Below are 11,107 nucleotides of genomic sequence, written 5' to 3'. Positions count from 1 at the left end.
GATTATTTTGTAGTTTCACGTGTTGCGACTTGCTAACCTAATCAATTACAATTTCATCAATTCTAGGCTGATGAGATTAGAAATGTTAGGTAGTCGGTTGCCAATGTATGGAAATGCATCTTCAACGGCAGTGCGTTTAAAATGCGTCTCTAATGGCATTAAGCAAGATCTTAGTGATTCACATCTAATATTATTTAGCCAAGCAATATGCCCAAATTTTGGTTATGTTCGTAGTGTTGTGAGTAGGTTGTCCATTTAGTTGTAGGCATTGGAGGTGTGGGAGAGTAAAGGTATGCTAATAGACCATACATACATAAATAAAAAAACATTGATATGGGAATACATTTGACTATTTGTTAAGAAACAAAAATAAATTGTATATCTGAGTAGGGATCGTAGATTACCTTGCCATTAACTGATTATGTTGCTTTCTGTTTTCCTAAGCACATCATCAAAACACCTCCAAAATCCAAGCCTCCAATGAAGGCCTTGATGCACCTGCTCTCTAGAGTAGCTACTAAAGCCTAACCACAATAATTGCATTTTCCGATACTTCACCGACACATGTCGGGCATGTATCGTTGTTGCGTAGTTTGAAAGTTACTGTGTCGAGATTGCTAGAAGTTAGAGTGAGGAAATGTGTATTAGGAAGTAACTTAGCCCATGATTTAGTGATTAGTAATGACGTGGCAAGCTCAGCAGATCTGGAATTGTGGGCACTCCCTTGATCCCTACCATTTTTGTGAATTCATATTGGAAATGGAAAAAGAAAGAGTGACTTGATTTTCATCTCACTTTCAAACAACAGATAGTGTTTGATTGATTAGTGGACCGCTTAGTTTTTTTTTGCTGTGGCAAAAGCCAGACAAATTAAATGGGGAGTTCATTTTGTAGAAAAGAAAAGGTTATTATGCCTTGGGGAAGTTCTGTCATATTGTTTGTACCTTTTGCTTCTTGCTACGCATCAGGTTGGAATGGTATAAAAGTTAGATGACATAATTTGTCCAATTATTATGTTTATAATGATGGATATGTAAGCCCAAAAAGGGGAAGGGTGACTTTTTCTTCCCTCTTCCAAGTGGCATATTGTACTAATGGCTTTCAGAAATTATATAGCATGCTTCATTATTTAGGAAGGTATTTCTGGGAGATTTTTTTTTTTTTTTGCAGTTTGTTGGGGTAATGGAAGTAGGCAACCAAGGCAAATATATTCTTTTCTGAGAAGAACTTTCACAGGCTAACATCAGTTAAATAATTTTCTTCTGCAGGCTCTTCATGTTCGGCTTATGTTGACAGTACTTGGGAGTTGTGATGTTGTTACTACAAACGTAGGAGGAAGTTTTGGTGTTTCAGCACAATTGCGTTTACTCCTGTTGGCTTCCAGAGTAGATGTCGTTCCGTAGCATTGTGCGCGATGTAAAGGATGGCTTTGGGAGCTTATCTCGAAGAGGGTTTGAGGTGAGGCTTCTTGGCCATCGCAGAGGGAAATCTCATAGTGCTGTCCACGAGTTGCATGACCCTGCCCCGGTGATCCAGAGCAGTTGCTGGGCTAACTTGCCCCCAGAATTGCTTCGTGATGTGATTGAGAGGTTGGAGGCCAGTGAGGCTGCATGGCCTTCCAGGAAGCATGTAGTCGCTTGTGCAGGTGTCTGTCGAACCTGGAGAGAGATGTGTAAAGAGATTGTTAAGAACCCAGAGTTCTGTGGAAAATTTACTTTTCCTGTTTCCCTGAAGCAGGTGATGATGCCCTCTTAGTCTTTTTGGCTTCATTTTCATTTTTAACAATCGTACATCCTTGACGATCATTTTAGATTATACTCAAGATGATTTTATCTTATAGTGCTCTGTGAAATAAACAACAGAGTACAAGCATATTCATCTATTCACTAATATGCTTTTATTGGTCGCTCTTCAGCCTGGGCCCCGAGATGGAACCATCCAGTGCTATATTAAAAGGGATAAATCTACCCAAACTTACTACCTGTATCTGTGTCTTAGCTCAGGTAATCCTGTTCCAAGTATTTTGTTTCCTTGTGTTCACTGCAATTCCGGCCACTACATCTTAACAGCCATCAATTTCTCTGACAAGTTTATATATATGAGTTATATTGAAAAGAATGCAAGATCAACAACCATGCTTTTTATATAAAAAAATAGAAAATGAAGTGGGGTGCAGTGGCCACATTGTAATTAATCATGCATAAAATTACTGCAGTTTCTCAATATACCATACTGATTGTTGTGTACCATTATGTTCTGTGTTAGTTTAGTGTTGTATCATTAAACTATTGTGCTCCAATGGTGCCGGTCATTTATGCCTAATGTAGTCTCATTTTTTGCTCCTTAATCCCTCCGACCAGGAATAAGTGTACATTTAGCTTTAGTCCTAAGTTAAACTCTTTAAAGTCTGACCAAAATCATAGTAAAAAGTACAAACATGTATAACACCAAATTAATATCGCTAGATCCATCTTGAAATGTAATTTCATAATGTTCCATGCCATACATACTGCTACCTTTTTCTATAAAGTCTGTGAAGCTTAAAATAGTTTGACTTAGGACAAAAGCTAAACGTTCACTATTTCTAGATGGAGGGAGTATTTTCTTTGTATACATGGCTGGTACATCCTTGGTTCTTATCTCACAAATCTAGAGGACCAGCTCTTCTGTAGTATTATTGTAGAGTATGCGCTCAGTTTGCTTTAAAAGATACAATGCCGAATCCAGTATGAATGACAGTTGCTGTTGGTTGACTAACATCGCTAAACGAATGTCATTCATCTGAAGCCAACTCTGTAAAAGTGAATTTGGTAGACCTGAATGCACTGCATCAGCTTGGCTGGTATTCCAGCACTTACAATAACTAGTGCTGACATGCTTCTTCCAGTTTTCAACTATTTATCTGTTCTCAGTTCATCCCTTAGGAAGATCACGTATTCCTCATGCTAGTGTACTTTGCTTTTTAAGAAGCCATAACACAACTTTTTAGTATTCATTTATATCAGCTGCTATTAACATGCCATAATGCATTTTATACAGCTGTGATTGCTGAAGGTGGCAAGTTTCTTCTATTGGCGAAAAGATACTCCCGTCCAACCTGTACAGAATATACAATATTTATGAATGCTGACAATACATCTAGGTCAAGCAACATGTATATTGGAAAATTGAGGTACTAACTCAAACAATGGGAACTTATTTTGAAATATTACATCATGTTCTTTTTGGTCTGACCATGCCACTAATATCTTCACGATGTTGGACTTTTAGGTCAAATCTCCTCGGCACAAAGTTTGTAATATATGATACCCAGCCTCCATGCAATATACCCAATGTTCAGCAGTCAGGAAAAACAAGCCGTAGGTTCTACTCTAGGAAGGTGTCACCGAAGGCTCCATCCAGCACCTACAGTATAGCACAGGTTTCGTACGAGCTGAACGTTTTGGGGACTCGGGGCCCACGGCGGATGAACTGTGTGATGCACTCCATACCTGCCTCGTCCATTGAGGCTGGTGGCAGTGTTCCATCCCAGCCAGACAGTGTCCTTGCTCGTTCAGTTGATGAGTCATTTGGCAGCATATCCTTCTTGAAGTCATCAATAAGGGACCGGTCCATTCGGTTCAGCAGCACCCGATTCTCTGACATCTCAATAGGCAGCTCCAAGAACGGAGGCCAGTCACTGGGTGATAACGATGAGTCGAAGGATTTGCCATTGATTCTCCGCAACAAGGCACCACGGTGGCACGAGCAGTTGCAGTGCTGGTGTCTCAACTTCAAGGGCAGGGTGACGGTTGCGTCCGTCAAGAATTTCCAGCTTGTTGCTGCGACGCAGCCTTCTTCTGCTGGAGCCCCGACCCCGTCGCAGCCTGCCCCGGCACAGCCGTCCGAGCATGACAAGGTGATACTGCAGTTTGGGAAGGTCGCCAAGGACATGTTCACCATGGACTACCGTTACCCGCTCTCAGCCTTCCAGGCGTTCGCGATCTGCCTGAGCAGCTTCGACACCAAGCTGGCCTGCGAATGAGAGATCGCCGGCGCCGCAGGTTGGTCCGTCGATTTTGTAATAGACTGGTGCCCCCCTATCTGGGGCCACCACAGCTGTTGTCTGTTGTTGATGCCCTATTAACGTGTAGCTGTCACTAGAAAAACCGCGGATTAGCCGGTTTCTCCTGATTTTTTAGCTGCTGCCACCGATGTTGCGCTGTTGTATCCCTGTTTGTTTTCCTTTTTGCAGCTTGCTTTTCTAGCATCTTTTGCCTTCCTATAATAACTAGCAAACTTAATTCGGTTGTTGATACTTTGCACTGTGTTAACTGAGAAGAGTTGTCACATATTCATCAGTGGCTAAGGTTCAGATTTTTCCTGCCTATGGTGGCGACCTGTGGGTTTTTTCTTTTAATGCCTTGCTCTGACTAAATGTTTGGCGATGAAGAATGCTACATGAGGGGAAGCAGACTCTGCCTGATCGCCAATTTGATTTCTTTTTTTTTTTTTTTTTTTTTTGAACGAGCGCCAATTTGATTTCAGTAACAAACGGCAAGGTTGTGAGCCCTCATTTCCCCATTGGCGTCCTCCTCCAGTACCAGTAGGGAAATGCCGGACTCGTGACCATTCCGTCAGATCAAGGTCGTGCGGAGCCCCATTGGACGGTGACCGTTTTTCCAGCAAGGCGAGCGGAGTCATGACCATTCCGCCAGATCAGAGGCGTTCGGACCGCATCGGACGGTGGACGTTTTTCGACCAAGGTTAAAAGGGTTTAAACAAAAACCCTGGAACGAAAACCGCAAGCCCACCCCGGCCGAGAGGGAGAGGCGGCGCCGATCCGAACCCCCGCCCAGCCCAGCCATGTCGCCGCAGCTCCTCCTCCGCCGCGTCGCCGGCGCCGGCGCCCGCCGCCAGGTACGCGGCCACCACCGCCGCCCCCTCAGCTCGGCGTCGGGGGCGGACCTCTACGGCGGCGAGATGCGGGGGGCCCCGCAGCACGGCGAGGAGAGCAAGGCGGTGAAGGTGTCGGTGTGGTGGGACTTCGAGAACTGCGCGGTGCCCCAGAACGTCAACGTCTGCCGCGTCGCCCAGCGCGTCTCCGCCGCGCTCCGCGCCGCCGGCGTCCGCGGCCCGCTCTCCATCACCGCCTTCGGGGACGTGCAGCAGCTCTCCCGCGCCACGCAGGAGGCGCTCGCCGCCACCGGCGTCGCCATCTCCCACGTCCCGAGCAGTTGCGTCATCTCCCCCTCCCCCATCTTTCCGTTCCGTCCCCTTCTGTGCGAATTTCTCTTGTCCGGGAAAATTGTTTTACCATTCTGGTGTAGATGTTGTGGGGAAGCATCTCACCTGCGTAGTATTGTTTAGGCATTTCGTGTGCATTTCACTTGTTATGATGGTGATTTGCGATGCGTTGCCCAGGTTCTGCATTCTTTGGTGTGCTGGAGTTGATAGTTTTGTTTATTTGTATTACATCGCATAACTAAATACTACTGTACCACGAATGAGTGACTTTGACAGGATGGAAATTACACTTGGGTTGGCTAGAATGCAATTTTGCCCGTGATTTTGAGTTTTGTTATCACTAGTAGTACACCCGAGCTCTTTTTGTGTTGGTGTTCATACAAGCGGTGTGGCTTTCTCCCTGTGAAAATTGGGGTAATTTTGGCATGGTACATCATAGCTAGCCCGCTACTTGATTATACACTTGCCTGTTCTGGAGTTTGCGTTGCCTACTCAATAGTCAAGCACACTTATTAATAGATCGATGAAGGAGAAGTTGTAGCGCTGGAATGGTGCAAAACATGTGTTTTTCTTGTGTGTAGTACCAGAAAGGCTAGAACTTTCTTTAGACATGGCTTCAGATTTGTGGGAAATGTGCTTCATTTTTGTAGCAGATCATGAAAATTAGTTTTTGAATTTTAATGACTCGATTTGATAACATCTTCACGGACTATCATCTTGTATTAGAAGCATTTTCTTTGTAGGTGTTATCATTGGTTTTGTTGTAATCTGTAGTCATTCCTGTAATTTTATGAATAAAATCATTATTTTTCTTATACATATTTTGGATTGATAAAAATTAGGTAGTACTGTAAGCAGCGGTGTTGCCCCAGTTTTTGTAGTGTACAGGAAACTCCGATATCAGGTGATTAGGTTGACAGTTTACTGCATGGATGATGTTGGGGCATGCTCCTAAATAGGGATTTTTGCAGCTATTGCAGTTTAGGCTGTTTGCTGATGCAAAGTATCGACCATTTTTGCAATCATATTGGCCGCGATATCATGTCGGCTTATATTTCGGACATATCAGTCACATTCCTCGTTAGTGCGCCTCGTAATATTCAAATTATGCATTCTGAAATATCTTTTTTTTTTCTTGTTCTTATTCTTTGCTCGTGTTTCTCTTGCTCTACTAATAGTGCTATTTCGATAATGTAGGTGGAAAGAATAGTTCTGACCGGTCATTTCTGGCTGATCTTGTCTACTGGGTTGCTCAGAATCCCCCACCAGCTCATTTTTTCCTCATATCTGGGGATAAAGATTTCGCAAACATTTTGTATCGGTTACGAATGAGCAACTACAACATATTACTTGCTTGCCCTGGTAATAGGACTACCAGTGTACTGTGCAATGCAGCGACAGTTATGTGGCGTTGGGAAGCTTTAGTTAGAGGGGAAAATTTCTCACCGAAACGTTTTAACCACCCACCAGATGGTTTATCTGGATCTTGGTATGGTCACTACAGAGGAGCCCTTGATGACCCCTTCGTGGAGGCTGAATCAGAAGAAACCGTTGCAACACCAGTACCATCTGACTCCAAATTGTGCCGAAAGACCAAAATTCCAGTTAAGGCAATCCCTCAACATGTGGTTAATATTATACAAAATGTACTAAAGTCATATCCTGATGGGGTGAGACTTTCGGTTCTCCTGGAAACACTCAGAAAGAGAAATGTGCGTCTTGATTCTGATTACTTTGGCCACAAAAAGTTCTCTTGCCTTCTCCAATCGATGCCTGATATTGTGAAAGTTATTCCACCTACTGAACCTCATGAATATGAGCCATCTGCATTTCGGGTCAATAAAAGGTTACAGGAGCCTGCTGAACAAAGTTTGAACCCCTGAGTTCTGCTGAAATTGATGTCAAGGACAATAACCTGGATCAAGCAACACACAATGACAAGCAACCTCCATCCTTTGTGTCAACTTCTTTTCCTGAACAAAATTGTGAAACCTTAAGTTCTCAACAAAGTGTCGTTGGGGAGAGAAGCTTCAAGCAGACTGTAGATGAGAACCCAGCTGCATCTGCTGTCTCATCTTCACCACAAGATGTGTTACCTGAGGATCAACAGGAGTGCCCAGCAGCTGATATGAATGCACAGACAGAATTACCTGCCAACCACGTGGAATTGGATGCCTCTAGAACTCCCTCTTCCTTAGGGGTAGAAGGTACTGTCAACAGCGATGGGCTATTGAAAAGGATCTTGGTACTATGGAACGGCCCTGAGAGTACTAAGCGTGAGGTTTCTCCATGTCATGAAGGCACTTCTGCTGAAGTTTTTGATTTGCAAACTCCTCATCAAGATCACAGTACTGATCAATGTAGCAGGCTTCTGGATAGGACTGGTAAGACCTCTCCCCATAACATCAGCTCAGATGGAACCAATAACTCTGCAGCGATATCTGATAACTTTTCAACTTTGTCCGGCCATGACCCTTCTGAAAAACATGCAGAAGAGATGGGAACGCTAAAGAGTGCGCCATCAGTTCTCCAGAACTCAAAACCGTGTAGTGGGTCTACATCTGTTCCATTGTGTAAAGCTGGAGGTGATACCTCAAAGATGAGTAAGGGCTTATTTAGCTGGCTAACGGGGTGGTGGAAAACTGAAAAATCAGATGCAGATAACAGAACAATCAATAAAAGTGTCACTGATGAACCAAATACGGACATGACTGATGAATCTGAATCTTTGAAGGCTTCAACTTGTGGAAGTGAGCAGCAGGTGGTTAATAAAATATTCACAAAATTTTACTTTTGGGATGTTTTAGGAAAACACCTATCGAAGCCCCTTGCATCTGAGCTTGTTTCAAAAGCAAAGACGAGGTAAAATTGTTAACCCTGATGATTTTATACTATGCCTTCTGGTTACCTCTAGATGTTACTTATTAGAAGGATAAATAGGAACTGTTGAAGATTTTACTAGCAACTAAAAATTGTGCAATATGAATTCAAGTCTTGCAATGTAATACAACAGACTTGTCCAGTATCAACTAATGAGAAGAAAATATCATTCGTTGTATATATATCTAGCAATGCCAACAAATGTGCAGTTTTATAGGTTTGTTTGCATGATATCTTGTAGCCTGGTAAGCCATAGCTCTTCAGTTTTGCCTTGCTGCTTGAAAAACTTTGATTATATCTAGAAATTGTCTGAACTTGTCATGATAACGTTGCAGTATATATTGTTTCTCATGCCGTTAGTTTAGTAACTAGAACACCTATATCTATCATGAGCATTTCTTATCTACTCCATAACTAAATACAGGCAAGCAAATGGATCCCACCCAGATTCATATGAGATAATATGACAAATCATGTTTGGCTTGATCAGTTGATGATATAATATTTCTTCATGATTACTGTTATCGACAGGGAGGAATTGATAAATGGATTGCAGAAGTTAGAATGTTGGCCACTCAATGGCCTTGCCGAGAAAGATCTCAATCAGCTGGTACATTTGTTAGTTTCAGAAAAGAAATGGATCGAGGAAACTCCTTCCAACTATTTCCCATTTCGTGTTACACTCCCTCAAAAGAGAACATGTGTTCCATCAAATTCTAGTAAATTTGATCTCAGTACTCTCTTCTCCAATGGGAAACCCTTGGAGCGTGGTAAATATGCCGGTGACAAAGGCAGGACAAACAGAAGTCTCACAAGGGAGGAAGTATTGTCTGATTGCCACAAGCTGTTGAAGGACCTTCTTCTGGAACACAAACATGGTTTTAACATCAGCATTTTCAAGCTCCAGTTTGCTCAGAAGAATGGGTATGAGCTCGACCACAAGAAGCTTGGGTACGCAGACATTGAGTCACTGTTGCAGATTATGCCTGGCGTGACAGTAAAGTTTCCAAGGGTTGTACATGCAGAAAATGGGAAAGGTCAGGATAGTAGCAAGGACGGTGGGAATCAATGTAATGGTGACGATTTCATCTGGGAGGAACTGGGTCCTGTTTCTGCCACTTCCAAAACTGCTGAAGGAGTTGATGAGGAAACATGCTACCAGCCTCCTAACCACTCAAAAGATGAATTCTCTGATAACGAGAATCAAGCAGACCAACGGGCCAGAACTGGGCAGAACTCGCTCCTTTCAATCATCGATTCCTGGAACAGGAGCAGCAGCAAGGGTGATGGCTCCAGCATGACACCTGAAGAGATCGATGGGCTCGTGGATTGTTCCAGGAGCAGTCCAGGTTATGTTGACACCCTGAAGGCTGCAAGGCAACCGCAGAAGCAGTACAGCTTTGTTTCTTCCGACTCGGAGGGAGAAGGCGAGAACAAGGATAAGCTTGTAGAAAGCGTGTTGGGCAGCCTGCAGAAAGCACGGGGCGTGAAGTTGCCTAATTGATGAGCTGGTAATTGCAGCTTTCATTTTTTTCCCTTTCTTTTTGGCGACAAAATTGCAGCATTTAGCCCTGTGTTACCACACCGAAAGCTGACATGCTCCTCGTTCCGGTTATGCTCAGTCATCAACTCCTCAAAGCAGTAGGTTATGTTAGTGAGCTATATATTTTTTCTATTCTACTTAGTTTAAGAGGGTACTCTTATACGAATTCACGGTTGGTTAACCAACGAGCTTCGTTTAGTTTATTTTGGTGAGGGTTCACTATTATCGAGAAGGACTGCAGTTAGTTTCCTAGTTGACATGATATAAGGTGAGTTTCTACACCAGGCCAGAGAAAAACAGTTATCTTCTGGATTCTTTGATGCAATGTCTGTTGTTTGATTCTCACATTTGCTACATTTGGGTCAAGATTCGTTGTTGCATTCCATACTCAAGATTCGTTTTGATGCGTGAAAGCTTGGTGTAGTTGTTATTATTACACGAGTTTTGTGCCGTACTAGTTCTTCATGGCTCGCCCTTAACCTGATTGCTTCTGGACTCCTATGGTCGATGTCAAGCGTGGACAGGTCCACGCTCGCATCAGAGATGTTCTTGTTGGCTCTTTTGGGTTGTCACGGTAGTAAAGACAGCAGCTGTCAACTGCTTAATGAGAAAACAAATCGATGACATGACAGCCGATGATTGGACGGAATGCTAGTACGGAGTACTCTAGATAATTTTCGTGAGTATGTGGTGTGAGTGGCACCTTGTGCATGACAAACAATTATTTTCTGGCAAGTGCATATTATTTTCCGAAGTTGGTGGTTTGAGACTTTGAGTGGTGCCTTAACCATGCTATGCACTAGGTTATGATTGTTTTTAGAGGTTGACCATGAAGTGTCAAGGCGCGGGATGTCCGGTAGTGACTAGTGAGCCGGGTAATGTTGACCATCGCCTCGCCAATTCGTAGACCATTGCCTTGCTGATAGTTCGAGACACTATCAGGTATATTTGGTGGATATACTAATATTGGAAAAAATGCTATTTGAAAATCTCAAAAACTTTGAAATAATTTTTTTTCATATACATATTCTATTGATACTTACTTGTATAAGTTTTTACAGAAAAATACACTTGTATATGTAGCCTACACGAAAATGACAAAATATCCAAATGTCACTATAATGATTGGTTATGTATTGTTCACGGTAATAGGAAATTCTATTTTCACATTTATGTGTAGGTCACACATGGTTGCTTTTTTATGCCAAAATCTGCACAAACAAGTATCAACATTGGATATACATGCGTGCATTTTTTCAAATTTTTCTGAAACTTTCAAATAGCATTATTTGGAAATTTTCATTATAGTGTGCATGTGCAACAATTTCTAGAAGCCACGAGACACTGCAATTCTGAAGGTGGGGTGCCGCTAAAATGTTTTTTTTTTTGAAACAAGGTAAAAGATTTGCCATTTTTATTAATTAAAACGAAGTTTTTAAGAAGTTTTACAAATCCATG

At 42.6% G+C, this 11,107-nt stretch overlaps 1 protein-coding gene and 1 pseudogene across 1 annotated transcript; both read left to right on the top strand.

The window, feature by feature from the left end:
- Positions 1-1,298: 1,298 nt before the first annotated feature.
- On the top strand, positions 1,299-4,337 carry LOC124652829 (tubby-like F-box protein 14). Its single transcript, XM_047191872.1, has 4 exons — positions 1,299-1,737; positions 1,916-2,003; positions 3,040-3,172; positions 3,271-4,337. Exons 1-4 carry the CDS (start codon positions 1,390-1,392, stop codon positions 4,022-4,024), a joined length of 1,323 nt encoding a protein of 440 aa, XP_047047828.1. The 5' UTR covers positions 1,299-1,389; the 3' UTR covers positions 4,025-4,337.
- Positions 4,338-4,845: 508 nt separating this feature from the next.
- Positions 4,846-10,029, top strand: LOC124653693 (annotated as a pseudogene).
- Positions 10,030-11,107: the final 1,078 nt, after the last annotated feature.

Source organism: Lolium rigidum, chromosome 5, assembly GCF_022539505.1.
Source record: "Lolium rigidum isolate FL_2022 chromosome 5, APGP_CSIRO_Lrig_0.1, whole genome shotgun sequence".
In the NCBI taxonomy this organism is placed as follows: domain Eukaryota; kingdom Viridiplantae; phylum Streptophyta; class Magnoliopsida; order Poales; family Poaceae; genus Lolium; species Lolium rigidum.
This window is presented reverse-complemented; position numbering and strand designations above follow the sequence as displayed.